The sequence below is a fragment of the Zingiber officinale genome, chromosome 9A, assembly GCF_018446385.1.
Source record: "Zingiber officinale cultivar Zhangliang chromosome 9A, Zo_v1.1, whole genome shotgun sequence".
NCBI classification, from domain to species: domain Eukaryota; kingdom Viridiplantae; phylum Streptophyta; class Magnoliopsida; order Zingiberales; family Zingiberaceae; genus Zingiber; species Zingiber officinale.
Window position 1 is genome coordinate 1,626,796 of NC_056002.1, and position 20,573 is coordinate 1,647,368.

Below are 20,573 nucleotides of genomic sequence, written 5' to 3' on the forward strand. Positions count from 1 at the left end.
TAGTTATGAACTGTATTAACTATAAATCTTAGTGATGAAATATTTAAGTGGTAGTAAGTATTAACTGTATCTACTATAATATGGTTTTACTAGTATTGATTAAAATTAAAATATTATAATAGTTATAAATTTACAGTTACCATAAATAAATATAATTTTAAAAATAAAAATATATTGATACGAATTAAAGTATTATTTTGACAATAAATAAAAAAACAAATATTCTTGCTACTCTTACGAAAGCCAACTCTTTAGATTTTTTGCCGAATAAAGGCATTTAGTCTCTTTTTCAAGCAAGCTTTACGACAAACCAAACTTGTACTATTGCTTCTCTTCCAAGAAATTCTTTCGGATGGTCAGGGAAAAGCTTTCCTTTTACCTTAAAGTCTTATCAATTTTATTTTTTTTTATATTTTTAACCACAAAGGACTGTTAAATCAGTCTTCAGGTGAGTTCATAATTGACGAAGCCTTAATAGATCATGAAATTAATTTTTAATTGACCTTGTGGACCATCCGGATTAGTATATGACGAAATTTGTCACAAAGAGACGGTAGGGTCGATTCTCAGGGTAGTTGAGGAATAAATTTTTTATCCTCATATTACACTCTGTCTACAACATGTCCACTCGGATGCTACGATTACCTCTTCCGTGATGACTTTGGGTCGGATATAACGGAGATGTTAGGGGCGAGCATTTCGTCTTTTGCCACAATGAAATTGATTTTTAACTCATATTTTTTTTTAAAAAAATAATCCATACACGTTGAATTGTGATACCAACAAAATAATAATAATAACTAGTGATCGTATACGCGTCACGTATATAATATAATACATTGAAATCACATTGAGTCATTAGGGTAAAGTATCTGACTTTTGAAAATCTAAATTATTTGTATCTTTGAAAATTTGAATTGTTTAAATTTTCAAATGTCACCCTTACAGCATAATAATATACTTCATCTAAGTCTCGAACTCTAGATCATTAATTGTTTCGGTTATGGAATTATTAATAAATCTTTGAATTATTTTTAGCACGAATATTAAAAAATATTAACCTAAATTTATTTTAGGCTTTATCAAAATTACTTATTATTATTATTATTATTGCTTCCATTAATTTATCCAATTTGTTCCGCCAGTCAGCAATTGACATGCTTGCAACCAAAATCTTCCGTAGGCATAAATATCTTGTTCTCTATCGGCTCCTCTCTGCCGTCGTACTGTTCCTTCTCCTCTTCCCCCGTTTCTTAAAGGTGCCGCCTTGCCAAAAGTGACGATGGCTGGCGCCGCCAGTCCTTACTCCGGCGTCTGGAAGCCTTACCGTCCCTACTTGAAGCGCACCAATATTGTCCAACTAGGCGTCGTCGCCCTCCTTTGCTCTGCCTCCTACTTCCTCGGAATCTGGCAGCACGGCGGCGGCTCCACCTCCGGCACCTCCACCGTCCTCACCGCCGTCTCTTGCGAAAGGAATACCTCGGCCGGAGGTGCTGGCGCTGTTACGCTCGACTTCACCATCCAGCACGGGGCGGACCAGGCGGCGGAGGAACCGACCGCCGTGCGGAAGTTCCCGGCCTGCGACATCAAGTACTCGGAGTACACGCCGTGCGAGGACCGGGACCGGTCGCTGCGGTTCGACCGCGACCGGCTAATCTACCGGGAGCGGCACTGCCCGGAGAAGGGTGAGCTGCTTAAGTGCTTAATCCCGGCGCCGCCGGGGTACAGGAACCCCTTCCCTTGGCCGGCGAGCAGGGAGAGAGCGTGGTTCGCCAACGTGCCGCACAAGGAGCTGGCGGTCGAGAAGGCGGTCCAAAACTGGATCCGCGTCTACGGCGATAAGTTCCGGTTCCCGGGCGGCGGCACCATGTTCCCCAACGGCGCCGATGCGTACATTGACGACATCGATCGCCTCATCCCTCTTCGAGACGGGTCGATCCGGACCGCCGTGGACACCGGTTGCGGGGTGAGTTCCTTGCCATCTCTACTCTGCTTTCCCGTGCTTTAATCTGTCCATTCGCCGGCGACGGAAAAATTGCGATTTTGATCAATGAAATCGAAGAAAAAATTGACCTTTTTGCCTGCCTCATCTTGCTTTTTTATTCTAGTTTCTGATAATCAATGATTCATATCAGAAATAGTTCGGTAAATATACTGCAAAAAAAGTCAACTCCGTTGTTTCCGGTGGAGTTGCAGGTGGCGAGCTGGGGAGCTTACCTTCTCTCCCGCAACGTCATAGCAATGTCGTTCGCCCCTCGGGACTCGCACGAGGCGCAGGTCCAATTCGCGCTCGAGCGCGGCGTTCCGGCGATGATCGGCGTTCTCGCCTCCATCCGCCTCCCATACCCGTCGAGGGCCTTCGACATGGCCCACTGCTCGCGATGCCTCATCCCGTGGCATCTCTACGGTACTCCGTCACTCTCCTACTACTTCAACCCATCCTCTTTGTCTCATCTTCATGACTTCGGTTCCTGGATCGTAAAGGCGGGCAGTACTTGATGGAGATCGACCGCATTCTCCGCCCCGGCGGCTACTGGATCCTCTCCGGCCCGCCGATCAACTGGAAGAAGCACTGGCGGGGCTGGAACCGGACGCAGGGCGACTTGAGCTCCGAGCAGTCCGCCATCGAAGCCGTCGCCAATAGCCTCTGCTGGAAGAAACTCGCAGATAATGGAGACATCGCCATCTGGCAGAAGCCCATCAACCACCTCGCCTGCAAATTCATGAACTCGTCCCTGTTCTGCCAATCCAACAATCCAGACACCGCATGGTACTCACCCTCTTCTCCTCTCATCCATCAAAACCAATTCTCCTTGATACAATTCACAGAGCTCAAGGCCGTCGATTACAATAGGCACACCAAAATGGAAACTTGCATAACTCCACTGCCCGAGGTGGCCAACATGGACGAGATCGCCGGCGGAGAGATCAAGAAGTGGCCGGAGAGACTAACGGCGGTGCCCCCGAGGATCGCAACGAGAAGTCTTCCAGGACTCACATCGGAAATGTTCTTGCAAGACTCTGAGATATGGAGGAAGAGGGTCGGCTACTACAAGTCATTGATCAACCAATTAGGCCAGAAGGGTGGATACCGCAATTTGCTAGATATGAATGCATGCTTTGGCGGCTTCGCGGCTGCCCTCATCGACTATCCCCTTTGGGTCATGAACACAGTCCCGACCATCGCAAACAGAAACACCCTTGGAGTCATCTACCAGCGCGGCCTAATTGGTACCTATCAAGATTGGTGAGCATCGAGCCAAATATCTTGTTAACTCTATCTTATCTTCATTGTCAAAGTAACCATTCATTTCAGGTGTCAAGCAATGTCTACATATCCGAGAACTTACGATCTCATTCATGGCTATTCAATCTTCACCCTTTATAAGGACAAGTATGGAGGAGAATCTAGTTTAACTTTATGATTTGCTAATCAAATTGTGTCACTCAGCTTACTCATCTTTCTACTTCAGATGTGAAATGGAGGACATTTTATTGGAGATGGATAGGATCTTGAGGCCTAAAGGCACCGTGATTTTGAGAGACGACATCGATATGTTAGTGAAGATAAAGGATGCTGCCGACGGAATGAGATGGAAGAGTCAGATCATCGATCACGAAAATGGCCCGTTAGAGAGGGAGAAGATCCTTTTGGCCGTTAAGACCTACTGGACTGCTCCGGGGCCAAACCAAGAGTAGTAGTAGGATGCACAGCCAAAGAGAGTATTGAGTAACCTTTGTTTTTAGCATTCACAATATCTTTCTCGTTGCATTTCTGTTTTTTTTTTTTTGTTTTGCGATTGAAAATTCGACCCATTTAGTTAGCAGGTTTGATAGAGATGATCATGTTTCTCGTTGAGCTGGTTCTTAATATGTGAACATATTGTAACCTGCTTCACTATGAAAAAGAGGAATGCAATAACAGAACTGGAATTTCGTTTGTTCTTCGTGTTACCTTTCGTTGCGCGTGATCGATGAGATCGTTCTTGGAGATGAAGGGAGCAGGTGGAGCACATGAAATGGAATGAATCGATGCATGAGAGCTGTGACTCAGACTAATTTCTTTCTCTATCTCTGTGCATGGTCTCATTAACTTAAACTGCATCTATAACTGGAGTTCACTTGAAATAAACAAGCGTTCTTGATGATTCGAGGACCCAGTGGGCATGAATGCAAGTGCACCAACTTGGCTTCTTGAGCTCATCAATGGAAGTTTGAGAGACATGGGAGTTGATTAAACAAGTTATCTGAGTGGGAAGTGTTCCATGATACAGAGATCCATCAAAACCGATGTGCAGGAATTTTGAAGAGAGAGTTGACTTTTGTCAACTAAAGAGATTGTACTGATATAATTATCAAAATTTCAACTTGAAGATCTAAAACTCAATCTTTCACTACTAGCGGAGGAGTGAGTGTTATCTGTTTGATAAAATGTTTCTTATGGTGCTTTAAATGACACACAACCTTTCACTTGCCGCGTCTTCCTAAGATAAAGGATCACCGTCATTACAGACAGGAGAAACCTTCAAAGTGCCGATCCTTTTCTTCCAGGTCGTTTGGCTTTTTAATTTCTAATCAAAACACCTGAATGAAGATAGGTATCCTGGATTCTGCAAAATATGGATTTCATAAGCTAATTCTTCTTCTTTAGCTTGGTTTTCCTTGCAAACGATTTTGTTTCATACGGCGATGCATAGTTTTCCATACACAAAATACATACGATTATTCCTAACTTCACAGTTCCTGTTGATAATTTCTCTGAAAAAGATTGGCAATTAGTTCGGAATAGTCTTAATCCTAGTAGCTGATATATCATTCTCATATTAATGAGTTTGGTAAATGCCAGTTAACAAAAGCCATGATTGATCTCTACGATCATGTTGATAATGCCAAGATTTTCAATTTTTTTTTCCAAAAAAAGAGAGGAGCTTTTGCATCAAAAAAAAAAAATTGTTTGGGAATTTCAACACAGAATGATCTTTAAAGACTTCAACTCGAGCTCTGTCTTATTTTGATTGCCACTTCATTTGATGCTCATTCTAGCTCAAACATCTATGGGGAAAACAGAGTTTTATCAAGCAGACAATGATCCATTTATTTTCAGATCTAAACAAGGATTTAATTATGATCTTGGACAGCATGTCTAGCTAGCTAAGCTTGCTGCGAGAAATACGACTGACGGCCGACTTGTGCTGAATAATAATGCGACATGAGCATTGCCATTAAATGATGGAGGTACTAACAGAGGCAAGTCATGTCAAATGATGGAGATGTAAACAGAGCTCAGTGGAGCCAAAATTCATTGCCCTCAGTTTCATTACTGGCCTCGTTTAAACATGATATGATATAATTGTCTTTATTCACTTTTAATCTATTAGAATTTAAAAATCCTAAAATTTTAAGATATAAAAATACAATAAATATAAATACTATGAGTAATATATAAATATCATATAGCAAATAGTCTATGCTAAACTATTTTATTTTTTAAATTATTTTCCTTCAAAATTCATTCAAATTTAAAACGGTAAAATGGAAAAAAATCTCCAATTTCATTCTTAATTTTGAATACAATCCCTCTATCGAAAAAACTTTATTTCCACTTCCTATATACAAAATTTCCTTTGCTTCAACTCCCCTCATGTAAATATCATGAATTCAAGAATGAGTATAGTTTTTCTTAAAGTCAGCATTTTATACTAGAATCGAATATATTTTCTATCAAAATTATCTCTTATATTTTTTAGGTATAAAAAATCTAAAAACGAGTATAATTCCTATTAAATTCAGTATTTTACATTAGAATCAAGTATATTTTCTATTAAATTAAGCATGATTTTTTCCCTGCTTAATATAATTTTCCTAAATTCAATACCATTTAAATAAAATTTAGTATATTTTCATCCAATTGAGTACTATTTAAAGAAAATCGTGTATATTTTCTATCAAAATTAACTCATATTTTTTTAAGTACAAATAGTCTAAAAACGAGTATAATTCTTATTAAATTCAGTACTTTAAACTAGAATCGAGTATATTTTCTATTAAATTGAGCACAATTTTTTTTTAATATAATTCCTTCTAAATTCAGCACTATTTATCATTTAAAGAAAATCTAGTATATTTTTCATCCAATTGAGTACCATTTAAAGAGAATCTAATATATTTTTCATCCAATTAAAATGAAAAAAAATCATACTCAATTTGATAAAAATATACTAGATTCTAAATTTAATGTACAGAATTTAAGATAAATTATATTAATTTTTAAACTTTTTATACCTAAAAATATTTTGAATAATTAAATAAATATATTTAATTAGTGAGTAAAAATAAAGAATTTAAGAAGTAAGGACTACATGTAAAATTATATTTATCAATAGAGACTCCATGCAAATTTTACCAATTTAAAAAAAAAAATCAATGATAAAGTTGTCTACTGTCAAACTATTTGCTCAATAATTATTTAAAATATTTTGTTTTGAGAAAAAGAAATCTAAAGTACAGTGGGTGACCTTCTCCTTTTTTGACTTTTCATTCACCTTCTCTTGACTATTTTGGGACGCTATAATTTAATTTCTTTAGCTTTTTTCTTCTGTGTTCTCTCACTCTCCGTCTTTCTGCACCTTCTTCCTCTTTTTCTCCTTTCTCTTCTCTTCTTTCTTCTTCTCTCTTGTGGCGTTGGCTGCTTTGCTCCATTTTGATTTACTTTCCCGCTCTTCTCTTCTTCTTTGGATCTTCAATTTTCTCTAGTTTCTATAAAAATAATCGCATGTTAATGTACGCAAAAGGAAACGGTCTCGTAATTTAACGCGGGGAGGGAGGGAGGGCGGGCGGCGCAGTGGGGCGCCAATGGGGAAGGCCACGAGGTGGCTCCGCAGCCTCTTCGGAGGGAAGAAGCCTGATGCCGACGGGACCGCGGCGGCCAAGGAGAAGCGGAGGTGGGGCTTCGCGATGCCGCTGCGGGAGAAGGCGCAGCAGCGGTGGAGGGGAGCGCAGTCAGCGGCGTCGGCCGTGGTGGGCGCGGAGGAGCGGAAGGGGTCGTACAGGGAAGCTTTCGCCGCGGCGGCAGAGGAGGACGAGGAGGAGAAGCAGAGCAAGCGCGCGATTGCCGTCGCCGCGGCTACCGCTGCGGTGGCGGAGGCTGCCGTGGCCGCCGCGCAGGCCGCGGCGGTCGTCGTCCGGCTGACCAGCAGCGGAAGGGCCCCCGTAGGGTTTTCCCCGGTCGCGATCCGCAAGCGGGAGGAAGCCGCGGCGATCATGATCCAGGCCGCGTTCCGTGGTTACTTGGTTAGTCTCACTTCCCCTTCTTCCCCAATTTCAGATCCCATTCAGGTGACGACCGAAAGTTTTGAAATTAACCTATAAAAAGTGGAATTTTGGAACCCTAATTTGTTCCCCTACTAGTTGGATTTTCGCTCTTTTACCAAAGATAAAGATCAGATTAATCTTCTTTTATTCTCTGAGCTCTCCCTATCAGATCTCAGATAACAAAAGGGCAGAGAGAGATGCGTAGATATCCGAGCCAGTTCGCAAAGCCGGAAGCTGAAATCTTTCACCATGGCCGGTCCTTCGATCGAGTAAATTTGTCTCCACTTTATCCAGTGGCCAAAGCATCGGTCATTGAGCTTCTCATCTCCCCTCGGGCGTAGCGTCCTGGCTCGCGTGGTTCGAAATCGGATCCAGTCACCTCAAATTTGCCATATCTCATCCACTGAAGTCGCCATCTCCTTCCTACCTTGAACGGAGAACTCTGCGCTGCACCGTCTTCCATCCCTCCTCTGCTACTTCATTGATACCCTCACTGTTCCACAACCTTATCCTTTCCTTGTTTCAGATTGTTTAATGCCAGCTTTTGTTTTTAGCCACATTCTCTTTGGCACTGCTGCTGCTCGTGTCCGATTGTACCGCAGCGGTTACTACTCTACACAACATCCATGAACCTCTTGGACCACGACTAGGACAATTTGGTGGGTGTAGATTATAATTTCTTCAGCCCTCGTACCAACTCTGAGTTATGTAGCTACAGTTGTCCTGTGACTTTCATCTGGTTTCTTGTGCAAAGGGATCTGGCTTCTCGTTCCCTAACTAGCTTGCTGAGGTGAACACTGTTTTAGTGACTTGGTTTGTTGATGTTGTGAAAGGCAAGGAGGGCATTGAAGGCGCTGAGAGGGCTTGTGAAGCTACAGGCACTGGTCAGAGGCAACATTGTCAGGAAGCAGGCGGCAGAGACCCTGCGGTGCATGCAGGCCCTGGTGAGGGTCCAAGCCCGGGCCCGGGCGTGCCGTGTCCTCAGATCGGAGCGGTGCAGGTTCGAGAAGGCTCCCACCTGCCATGTTGTAAGTACTGAAGCATCTCTCTCTCTGCTTACCGCTGCTTGATTTGATTTTAGCCCGGCTAGTGCAATTTTACCCTCCCTACAATTATCATGTTAAACTTCAAGTTTCAGTTTGATTGCTTCGAAATGCAAGTTACCGAATGTTTCAGTTCTTGCATCATTGATTCAGAGTTTTGCAGTGTTTTTCTTTTCTTGGTAGAGATATCTGAGCTATGAACAATTTGTTGAGGTTTTGTGGTTTCATGGTTTATTGCACTACCACGTCTGTGTATCGATGAGATCGCGGTCCTTGGCATTTGCAGAGGAGTTCATCAAGGCCAGCTACTTCTGATTCGAACATCCAGGACCGAGTAGGATTGAACTGGTTGGAACGGTGGATGGAGGAACGCTACTGGGTCAGCCGAGGGGCTGTCAATGCGAAGAAGTCAGGCAATGGTGCTCCCATGGACGACGAGAAGAATGCCAAGATCTTGGAAGTTGACCCAGGGAAGCCACAATTCCACCACAAGAGGCGCAACGCCCACAACCACTCCTCCTGCTCCACGCTGACTTCGGACCCAAACAGCCACAGCTTCCTCACTGCGCCGGACTCGCCCTCCGTGGAATCCACAGCAGCCCAGCACTTCGTCCCCAGCCAAACCTCAGTCGAAATGCAGCAATCTCTAAGCCACTTGAGGTTCCCTTTCGAGTCAGGCGGCTACGGCGAGAGCCCTCAGTTCTACTCTGCCTCGTCGAGGCCCGGGAGCTCGAGAAGAGGTGCATTCACTCCTTCGAAAAGTGAGTGCTCTGGGAGCCTCTTCAGTGGCTACTCGGACTACCCAAACTACATGGCAAACACCGAGTCATCGAAGGCGAAGGTGCGATCGCACAGCGCCCCTAAGCAGAGGCCGGACCGGCACAATCCCACAGGGCCGTTGGCTCAGAGGTCATCTTCTCTACATGCCAAGTTCGCACACAAGGCTTACCCTGGTTCAGGCAGGCTGGATAGATTAGGCATGCCAATAGGGACTTGATGAACCACCAAGCCTAGTTCAGAAAGCAATGCACTCTTAGTTGATGGAGTCTAAATTTGTCCAGTCGCTATTAAAAGTGTTTAAAAATGCATTACAAGTGTTTAACAGCGCTAGATTGCTGTTTATCTCTTAAGCTTAAATGAAAAAAAAAGAGTAAAAAAAAACATCTGTTTTCAGAATGTAAGCTTTTCATTAGTATCATATCGCCCGAATCCTTTTAGGTTTTAAATATTTGAAAAGAGAGATGCTTCGTTGTACTGGAAAGTAAGCTTTGTGAAAGGTTTGATTTCCCTCCTTGAACTCCATTTGCTTAAGACTGAACACAAAGCTGTTCAAAATTGTTGATTAAAAATTATCTAAGCTGTTTAAAATTGTTGATTAAAAATTATCTAAATTCACTGAAAGGGAGGAGAGTGGCCACAGCAGCTGCTTTCAGAATAATCACAATAACAGAGCGGATAGCCACTGCAACCTTAAAGAAAGGTGATGGCGTACTATTAATATAATAAGGGAATTCCCACAATTTAAGGGAAGAAAACATGTTGAATAAAATCATTAGATCCAATCTTTATAGGGATTTCTATAGAATTCCTTCATAGTAAACATTGTCTGAAGAAGCTCTGAAACAATTTGAGGACAAACTATATAACACAAATCTTCACGAGCATAACACATACCTTAATCAAAGGCCAATCAATAATGTGTCTTTTGTTGACGGAAAAAGAACGTCTAGACCCAGTAATATCGCGTAGAGATCATTGCAGGAATAAGATATAAATAGTTGATGGTCTAAAATGGTTAGGACAAATAAGAAAGAGTACATGAGTGATATTGGTTCGGCTCGTGTACTTTCTTGAAAGCTAAATACTAACACATGAGCCGATCCAATATCACCATGTCTTCTTCTTCTACGACAAAAGCTTCAACCTTGTCCTTTGGTTCTCTCCCTGCGATCGAGTTCTCATATTTATAGGTCGCAATTGAACACTTAAAGTCCCAACACAGTATAAAATATTGGATGGAATCAAATAATTGATTATATTAATGTAGATTTGTAAATTTCGGAAGTTCTTGGACTGAATTGAATGCAGATGAGGATAACATACTCTATTCCAACTCCTGTACGAATAGTATTCCAATAGATTTTAGTACAAGAGATATACTTTTTAAAACGAACCCATTTTATTTTTGATTAGTTTTTTCAAAGGTTCAAGTTTACATTGCTCAAATTACGAGTGTGTATATATACCCAAAATACAATTATTATTTTGGGGGGTCAGATGTTTTTGATGATCAATGGATTCATAAATGAGATATACCCAACTTTTTGAAGAAGTCGAAGTGATCCCCCTTAAGAATTTTAGCTAAAACTCTTTGATGATTCAAATTATATTGTTTTTGGTTAGAAAATTTATGACTTGTGAGTTGAGTTGAAATGAAACATGTCATTTTGATTGAAAACTTGTGTTAAAGAAATTTTAAGTCTCAAGTGAAGAGTTTAGGTACTTTATCATTAAAAACAAATTATTTTGTTAAAGATGATCAACACCTTAATGGCCCAATATAATCATTTTGGTTAAGAGAAAATTATACCAAAAGCTTTAGAAGAATGCTATGGGAAGTATAAATATTTTGATGTTTTGAGTAATTGTTTTTGTTTTTCTCTCTTGAAAATAAACAAAGATTGGCCACCAAAATTAACTGGGAAAGCAAGGGAAGGTTTGTTCCTATTATAGTACATACATTCCTTGCAACTTTACTTTACTGTATAATACCTTATCTTTCATAAAAGAAGATAGGTGATCAGAGTAACCATATATATTTGTCCTAATGCCTAATAAATCAAAGCTTAATGATGGAATAGGATTCTCAAATGTGAGGCATGCATTTGGTGCATCATCCTTTTTGTGAGACAATTGGAATCATCCCTGCAAGATGGAGAACAAAAAACCAACTTGATAAGACCCTATTTATTTATATTTTGGGAACTTGGTATCTGTTTCTTTAACCAAATCTATGAAGTCTATCATGAAAGGTGAACAGATTCGTATTTTAAAAGTTATCTGAGATGATCCACAAGATCTAACAGGGTACAATGATGCAACTGTTTAACCAATAAACAACAAATAATTCATTGTTTTTGCAGTAATAGTAATGTAACAGCAAGAAAAGAAGCTTGTTATTTGGTTTGGAAGATGTTTTGAATCATCTTCTTACTTGAACTCATAGCTGCTGATTCCAGCTCCAAAACCTCATCAGAGCTTAGTCTCCAACCGAGGGCTCCCAGGTTCTCCTTTGCTTGCCCCACTGACTTTATTCCAGGAATCGGAACAGTCCCCTTGCAAATACACCAGTTTATCGCAACCTGCAATGCACACATATCCTAGGAATGGGACTAGAACAACACTATTACTTATCTGTTTTAGATTTTGTGAATGAAAGGAGAGAAAGAACATGCCTGTGACATTGTTTTCTGCCTCCTTTCAGATATGTTTTTCAGGGAATTGAGTAAAGGAACTAAACCGGGGAGCACTTGACGAAACAGTAAAGCCCTGTGATATTATGACAGTTTCAGACAGCCGTTCTTGCCTAAACAATTTGCAGCAAAATTAAGTTTGTTCCGATACGGATACCGCGGTCCAGGAGGTAGATTAGCTGCTGTGTATTTCCCGGTTAGCATTCCTAGCCCAAGAGGGCTGTATGCAATCAAACAAATGCCAAGAGAATCACATACTTGTTTGAGTTCCATTTGAGCTTCACTCATACTCAGCAAAGAGAACTGGACCTGTGTGATCAGATAAATGAAACATGAAGCAATAGAACCACTGGATTTCTGAGAAAAAGACCCTTATTCACAATGCAGTATTTGAGTACCTGAGCCGAACTTAATGGCACACCTCGAGATTCTAGATAATCATGAATCTTAATGAGTTGCTTTGGACCATAATTGCTAACACCAACAGCACGAACTAATCCCTAAAAGGACTTGAGGTTTAGTATTTGTTTCATGCATGTAAACTTCAAAACAATTCTTCGTAACAAACAACATTCTTAAAGCATGCAACTTATTAAACAGATTGTGACTTTAAAGCATAATAACCTCTTCATACATTGCAACAAGGCCATCCCAAAGAGCCTTTTCCTGTAAAGGAGCATAATTTGCAGTAGACCAATGTAATTGACCTATGCCAATTTGATCAAGTTGCAACCTTTCTAATGAAGACCTGCCTTGAAATTTTCAAACTTTAGATATCCATCAAATGTGAAACAGTAATTTATTTCATTAAGAAGATTTAGTGTGTGTGTGTGTGTGTGGCTATCTCATATATTCAAATGTGATCTTTTGAATCAGAGAGAATACTTGCAGGCTTTAACAAACTGTGCAGCTGTCAGGCGCCATGGATATGCAGCAAACTTTGTAGCAATCACTATGTTATTTCTAATACTTGGTCCTGCAATGTAGCCAACTAACGGTGAGCCACTCTGAGACTGAAAGTTTAAAATCAAGTTCGAACATAGAACATTAAAAAAAAAAAAAACCAAATATCTTTCCTGGGCAGCATCACTTGAAGAATAAATTCCAACCTTGAAATTCACCAATGAACTTCCCAAGAAGTCTTTCACTTTGTCCATTCAACCTTCCTGTCCCGTAGGAATCGGCGGTATCAAAGAGAGTGATTCCATTCCTGAGAGCCAAATTAAATACCTCCTGCAATGCGGTATCCATGTCTTCTCTATATCCCCAGAGTAGCTGATTTCCCCAAGCCCAAGTTCCAAATCCCATTGGCGAGACAGATAACGGGCCAACTTTAACCTACACTAAGCAAAACTGAAACTTATTCACAAAATCCAACTTCTAATTTGCACATTAACGGACTGCCAACGGGAGATTCGTCGAGGTCAAGCGAATTATCTAATGGTTCATCGTGCCGTAGCAAACCAACCAATGGTGCACAGAACAAAACAAAACCACAAAAAGAAATGAAAAAAGGAAAGACCTTTTCCCACGGCCAGAAGAGAGGTCCGATTCGAGGGGGGAGCTTGAAAATCTTGCTTCCGGTGGGCGGAGTAGAGGACGGCCGTGGCCGCGCTACTTCCTTCGAAGCCCTACACTCGAAGTGGACCCCGCGTGCTGCCGCTGTTACCGGCCAAACCAAAGCCATGGCCGCCGCCGCCGTCGCCGGACGAGGAATGGAACGGGGAGGAGATATGAGCGAGGAGGATAAGGATTCGCATGGCTAATTGCAATTGGCCACGTGTCGCGACACTCCTGTATCCTGTTTTTGACTCGATAGCTGATCCAGTTGTGTATATGCACCATATAATTAATCCGCATAGAGATTCAATTTCAAAACTTAAACAAAATCTATCAATTGCTGATAGATTTTTAGTAGAAAACTTATAATATTGTGTACGAACAAAGATTTTTGTGCATTAAAATAAACACCATACTAATGACGAGGTAATGATGAAAAGCCTTTAATTTGCCACAGAAGGCTCAAGAGTTCATGCGTGGAACTAAACAACAACTCAGAAAATTAAACTCTTCAGGTAAACTAAAATCATTTAAAAAAAAAAAAATCGCAGCCAAAAACTATCGATGCATGTAAGAAAAAGTATGGAACGATGGAGAATCTGTTAAAAGGGGTTATAGGAAGCTACGGTTCAGGGGAATGAAGCCTGGTCCGAGATCTATCAATATGTTCCATTCTCATAGATAATATTCATTGCAAGCCTCGACCCAGACAACATTCCGCTCAAAGGAAAAGCTTCCCTGTCTTCATCTTCTTCCTGATCGAATAGTATTTAGCAGAGAGAGATTGAATGGTATGTGCTATACAGTGGGAGAAGGAAGACGAATAGATTATAAAAGAGAGGGAATGAAAACAGGGGAAGGCCAATTTATCCCACAGCTGGCAAATATATAAAATTCCATTATATTTGATTTCATTAAATATAATTTCACATCATCCATCACGACGAAGTTCAAGTCTGCAACACGTAAACGTCAACTCCTTTGCAGTGCCCTGCACTGCATTGCACTGCACTGCACTTTTATAAATATATATAAGCCCTAAACTACAGTTCGTCACTAGCTGTGCGATTGGGAATTAGCAGACGAGCGGATGACTCTGTCGTTAGAATTTAGAGGGTGAGATTGTCTTTATAATGGATCTATAAATTAGTATTAATTTTTTGGGTTTTGAATTGAAGGAAAACGAGGCTACTGCAGACGTTGACCGCGTCTTGAGCGGCGGAATTCATGCAGGAGGCCATCTCCCAGGACGGTACTGCTTCGTCTTCGGACAAGTAACAGTAGATTAAAGTGAACACCAAAAAATATATATATATATATTTTTCATCGTTTTCTTCTAGTAAGTAAGGAAGGCAAGCAAAAACAACTTTCTTCTTCTTTGTTAGTTGCGTAGCGATAACTGAGTTGAGCATGCACGAATGGACTCAAAAACATGCGCGGATAAGAAGAAGACATTTTAATTAGTTCGTCATCATTGATACTTGATCGAGAGCAGCTAGTTACACAGTGTTGGGGACACTGCCAAAATGGAAAACTTGCTTGCACGAAAGAATCCTGCATAATAAAACACGTGAAAGTCACTTGTATAATCATGCAATCGAGATATAGATTTCCTCCTCATCTTCTGATGCTCTTTGACCGTCTTGTAAGTTGTAAACCGCCAGTTGAAGTGTTGGTTTCTTTAGGATGTTCCGCAGGTACATAATAACGCTATGGGGGATGGGGCCGCGGTGTTGATGACCTGGAGTTTGGCCCGGCCCACTCCCCTATCCTGGAGTTCGGCCCGGAAACCGCTCCAGAGCACTGGAAGGCTAGCGGCGAGAGCGGACGTACGGAGATCGAATCTTCTGCCCCGTAATCCGCTGTCCATCTGTCCCATTAGTTAAATGATACAATGCATGATTTTTACGTGTCTAATTAATCGAGTAATTAGTTGGCCAATTAGTTAAGCATGCATGGTAATCTGTCAAATGTGGCTCACGGGATATGCATGGCTCATATGCTTAAGTCGCTAATGTTATTTCCTCCAACTTAATTAATTATTATTCTTTATTGAAATCGATCAATACTTCTGTTAGCACACATGAATGAAATAAAACAGTAGATTTTTTATTGTTTACTGTGATATATATCAACCCTAATTTGTCATGAAATCATTTCTTTCTCCTGATTTCTCAAACCACAATCAACGCTGTCAAAATGTAAAACAAAATTTTAATTTTTTTTTTCATAACAGTTGAATAATAGGAATACGGAAAGCATGAATATCGATAAACGAGAAAAAAAAAAAGTACGATGAATAGGACTGTAAATGAATTAAACATTCATAAATAAATTTAGTGTTCGACTTAGTAAGAGCTTGTTTATATTGTTCAATATATGTAAGATCAATTAAATAAACAAGTTTGAATAGCTCGTTAAACTAAAAAATTGGTTTGAACAAATATGTGTCAACTCGTTAATGTTGATGAACAACGTTCGTGAGCAATGTTCATGAACAACGTTTGTGAGCAATGTTCATGAACCATATTCATTAATAAAATTCTTATCAATATACTAAATACATAAAATAAAATATATAAGTTTGAATTATCAAACTCAATAATCAATCAAAACTATTTTACCGTAGTTTTTTTACATATAATCCCAATTTTGGTTTAATAGTACATCATAATAGGGGACGACCATACTTGTTCAACTTATCTCTTTCAACCTGAATGTCGTGAGGCGGGCCTTAGAATATTTTGGAATAGGAAGTGGGAATTCGTAGATCCTCCAAACGTAGAGCTCGTAAGGCTTTGAAGCCAAACACATTGCCCACAATGAAAATAAACATGTTAGTAACATAACCTTTTTTGAAAAAGGTCTTAAAGGATAAGCTACATAAGCATATTGATTATCCTGCCCAATAACAACTTCGATGTGGTAGCATCACCCTTTGTAACCATCAAGATTGGTAAATCCATAAGTCCACACAGTTGTCCATGTATTAGTAGAAGATTCGGCGGCAACAGTAACCCCTGCTTCTTCGAGTGGAACTCCAAGTTGAGAAGTTACTCGGAATGTTGCCAAGATATCAATATCTTTAACTTCATAGTCAGCATTGTTAGGACCAAAAGTAGCTAGAGGGGGGGGTGAATAGCTCGTCGCGTTCGCTCGTTGCTCGGCGTTGCTTGTTCCTTCAAAGATGTGCAGCGGAAATACAAAGAAACAATCACACAACGCTAACACGGTTGGTTTACTTGGTATCCACCTCACAAGAGGTGACTAATCCAAGGATCCACACCAACACACACACCCTCCACTAAATAAAACTCTCCTTTATGGTAACTACCAAGGGCGGAGAAGCCCTACAAGACTCAATACAAGAAGAGAGGGAAAGGATACAAGAAATACAAGCTTACAAGCTTATAATGAGTATAAACCCTAACCCTAGCTTCTCTTCTTGGCTTTGATCCGCCTCTTGACTTGGAAAACTTCCAAGATCCTTCAAGAACTGGCGATCTGAGCTTTGTGAGTGCTGTGGAGGAGCTGGCGAGAAATCTGGAGTGAATCGGAGAAGAGATGCGGAAGGAAATGAACGCCTGCGGCCTTTATCGACGCCAATGGTCGGATCCCGATCGATTCGAATATTCCCAATCGATCGGGAGGCTTTGGATCGATCCACGGATCGATCCGAGCGCCTGTTTCGGAACGCACGGATCGATCCACGGATCGATCCGGCGCTTATCAACAGCGTCCCAATCGATCCATCGATCGATTGGAACATCTGAATCGATCCACGGATCGATCCGGGCTCGATCGGGAGGCTTGGATCGATCCACCGATTGATCCGGCTGATCCACTCCGGATCGATCCATCGATCGATCCAACACTTGGTTTTGCCTAAAACCAAGTTCCAAGCCTCTCAAACCAACATCCGGTCAACCTTGACTGTTGGTACATCATGCCCAGCATCGGTCACTCCTTTGACTGCTAGGACTTCCCACCAAGTGTCCGGTCAATCCTTTGACCCACTTAGACTTTTCTATTCATGCCAAGTATCTGGTCACTCCCTTGACCTACTTGGACTTCCATCAGATGTCTGGTCAATCCCTTTGACCTATCTGTATTTCCTCGTGCCAAGTATCCAGTCAATCCTTTGACCTACTTGGACTTCCCAACACCAGATGTCCGATCATCCTTGATCCATCTGGATTTTCCCTTGCCTGGCTTCACTCACCAGGACCTTCACCTAGCTTCACTCACTAGGGCTTTCACCTGGCTTCACTCACCAGGACTTTCACCTAGCTTCACTCATTAGGGTTTTCACCTGGTTTCACTCACCAGGACTTTCACCTAGCTTCACTCACTAGGGTTTTCCTTTTGCCTGGCTTCACTCACCAGGACTTCCCTGTCAAGTATCCGGTCAACCTTGACCTACTTGACTCTTCTTCAATCAATTTCTTATTGTCAAACATCTAAACTCAAACCAAGACTCAGCTTGGTCACCCAGGTCAACCTTGACCTGAGGGATGTTGCACCAACAAGCATTATAATAAGTCAATTTATAATCTTTAACACCAGCTTTAAATTCAACACTTGCTTTAGTCTTTATTTGTTATGGTCGTTCATTTTATTCAAAGAATCTCCGTTCCAGAACCGTACATGAGATTTTCATTTCATATGGCTTGATCCCTTCTTTATGTGCATAGTACTAAGGAAAATATTCCATGAAATTCAAATTTAACTGATCCTGTCTGAACCTGGGTCAATGGACGCTGGGGATGTGGCGCTCCCTGCTGTATCCTCGAATGCTCCGGCGAACCTGCAACAAAACCGAGCCGGGAAGGGGATGTCCCGGCGACGGCCCTCCGACGCTCAAGTCAGGCGAAGGAATAAGAAAGCGGCTGAGAAAATGGAGACTTGTGTACCTTCGGTTGAAGAAATGGAGGCCTTATATAGACCTCTCGAAGGAGCCTGGGCACACCAATCGAAGCGATCACCTGCTTTCGACCATGCCTAGGTGTGGGCCTGTCAGAAGGGCATCCATAAGACCATACTGCTACTGTATCAACCTTTCTGTGACGTGATGGTGGGGCCTTTAATAGTGCCATCTTGCGTACAGTCTAATCATCATGCCTTTGCTGACATATCATATCCCGAGTCGAGCGAATAGGCCGCTCGGCTAACCACTGTTCCCTCGCCACGATTCCGGCCGAGCGGAGACCTCCGCTCGGCCATTCTGTCCACGGCCGAGCGGACACCTCCGCTCGGCCACTTGGCTCCGGTTCTTCTGCTTTGGCGTCGGGAACCCAAATCTTTGGCTGGGTAATCTCTGGTTCCACTCAGACGGGACCCCATCTGTGGGTCCCCCATTCTTACCGCCGGATCACTTGCCTCCCCTTCAAGTCTAGTCGAAGGAGGCAGTGAGTCCGACTGACTGGACTGTGTGTCCGAGCGGGCGGTCGTCGCCTTATCGCTGCTGTTGATATCCCTTGAGTCGTTCGGCCCTCATGCCAAATTTTTCCGCTCGGCTCTTCGCTTTGTATGCCTTGGCGCCCAACGTGGATGTTTACTTGTCTAAATCCTCTTGAAAATTGCGCAAGTCTTTTTCATTAAGCCGAAGCATGCGCGGTATGGGCGCATTAATTGCGCTTGGTGACAGAGCGCCACGTGGCTTGTCTCTAGTGGCGGTGACGCTCCGTACGATGGGACGCCCTTTGTTTTGAAATAAATGGCTAGATGATGACCTCGTCTCTTGTGCCCTTCATCCGACGGACGAGGCTGAGCGGTCTCGTTTGTATAAAGCCCTCGTTTTGGCCTTCACGCCGCATTCTCTGTTTCATCGCGCGTCCTCTGTCGAAGCTGCCTGCTGCTAGCTTACTCCGACGACTCCCAGTGCTTGCTTTTCGGTGGTTTTCGAGTTCCTGGGCTTCTTTCCTTTGATCTTCCCTAAGTAAGCTTCTTCTCTTCTCTCGTCCCCTTGTTTCCGAGTATTGCTAGGCTTCCTTCCTTTCTTGAGTCATGGCGAGCACTTCTGCACCCGCTACCGATGTTCACGGTTCGTGGTATATGAGTATGGAGAGTAGGTTAGATGAGGAGCACGCCCGGCGTGTTGTTAGGACCTACGGGATCCCGCACGACCATGAAATAGTTGTAGCCGGCCCGACCGACCGACCCCATAACCCGCCGATCGGTACAATTTGTTTTTTTCTGGACCAATTCCAGGGCGGCCTTAGATTTCCTACTCATCCATTTATTTTGGAAGTTTGTAATTATTTCCGCATCTCGCTCGACCAACTTGTGCCGAATTCCTTTAGGCTACTGAGCGGGATTGTCGTCCTCTTTAGGCTGCACAGTATCCCACTTGACCCCAGAATATTCCACTACTTCTTCTACCCCAAACAATCCGAGTTGGGTACTTTTATTTTCCAAAGTAGAATAGGCTTCAAATTTTTTGAGAACATGCCGACCTCCAACAAGCACTGGAGGGAGTTCTTCTTCTATATACGACTTCCCGAGCGGCCAACAAATGGCAGACCGCTGTGTCGACCCAGCCGGAGCTCGGCAAATTCAGAAGCAATCCGGCCTACCTTCATGCGGCAAATTGCTTGTCCGGTCAGCGGTACAAAATCAACCAGTTGCTTCTCAAGGGGGTGTTGTATATTTTTGGATTATCTCCCGTTCGGGCCAATCTCCCCTACCGCATGGGTAAGGACTCTTTACTCCCTTCGCCTTTTTTGTCTAACTGATTTTAATTTCTTCCACTGCAGCTGAAGTCATGTGGCGCTCCAAGGCTACCGATCATCTGAAATTGAAGGCCGTGGAAATTGAGGCGGCTACCAAAAGAACTCGCTGGGTCTTATCCCACCGCCCGGCAGATGCGGGAGGGGCAGTCGCCCCAAACAGAAGTCCCAACCCGCTTCAGCGGAGGTTGAGGCGGATCTGCTTCTCTGCTCCGGTAGGGAGTCCCAGTAGGGATTCACATCTGAAGTTCGGAAGCGAAGAGAGTCGACCTTCCGACCCCAGAGGGCGAACCGCAGGCGCCGATCGAGATCGCTTCTCCAGATCGCACGTCTTCGCAGATCAGGACCCCCGTGGCCTCGCCCACCGCACAGCCCTTTGGCTCTCCTCCACGGACTCGTCGTCACTTACGACGGTTGGGCGAAACTTCAACCATAGGGGAGTCCTCGGGCCAGGCGGT

The 20,573-nt window shown here is 42.5% G+C and overlaps 3 protein-coding genes and 1 pseudogene across 3 annotated transcripts; 2 read left to right on the top strand and 2 right to left on the bottom strand.

Annotated features, from left to right (window-relative positions):
* Positions 1–1,204: 1,204 nt before the first annotated feature.
* On the top strand, positions 1,205–3,838 carry LOC122021919 (probable methyltransferase PMT15). Its single transcript, XM_042580097.1, has 6 exons — positions 1,205–1,966; positions 2,197–2,407; positions 2,485–2,770; positions 2,855–3,247; positions 3,317–3,394; positions 3,474–3,838. The coding sequence occupies exons 1-6, from the start codon at positions 1,283–1,285 to the stop codon at positions 3,697–3,699; spliced, it is 1,878 nt and encodes a 625-aa protein (XP_042436031.1). The 5' UTR covers positions 1,205–1,282; the 3' UTR covers positions 3,700–3,838.
* A 2,680-nt stretch (positions 3,839–6,518) lies between these two features.
* Positions 6,519–9,654, top strand: LOC122019806 (protein IQ-DOMAIN 22-like). Its single transcript, XM_042577346.1, has 3 exons — positions 6,519–7,290; positions 8,145–8,339; positions 8,641–9,654. The coding sequence occupies exons 1-3, from the start codon at positions 6,853–6,855 to the stop codon at positions 9,349–9,351; spliced, it is 1,344 nt and encodes a 447-aa protein (XP_042433280.1). The 5' UTR covers positions 6,519–6,852; the 3' UTR covers positions 9,352–9,654.
* Positions 9,655–11,382: 1,728 nt separating this feature from the next.
* Positions 11,383–14,186, bottom strand: LOC122021348 (pyridoxal reductase, chloroplastic-like). The gene is made up of 8 exons (XM_042579471.1): positions 13,350–14,186; positions 12,937–13,165; positions 12,713–12,803; positions 12,452–12,575; positions 12,226–12,327; positions 11,985–12,136; positions 11,810–11,903; positions 11,383–11,716 (listed from the first exon to the last, which is right to left on the bottom strand). Exons 1-8 carry the CDS (start codon positions 13,512–13,514, stop codon positions 11,531–11,533), a joined length of 1,143 nt encoding a protein of 380 aa, XP_042435405.1. The 5' UTR covers positions 13,515–14,186; the 3' UTR covers positions 11,383–11,530.
* A 1,799-nt stretch (positions 14,187–15,985) lies between these two features.
* On the bottom strand, positions 15,986–17,984 carry LOC122021463 (annotated as a pseudogene).
* Positions 17,985–20,573: the final 2,589 nt, after the last annotated feature.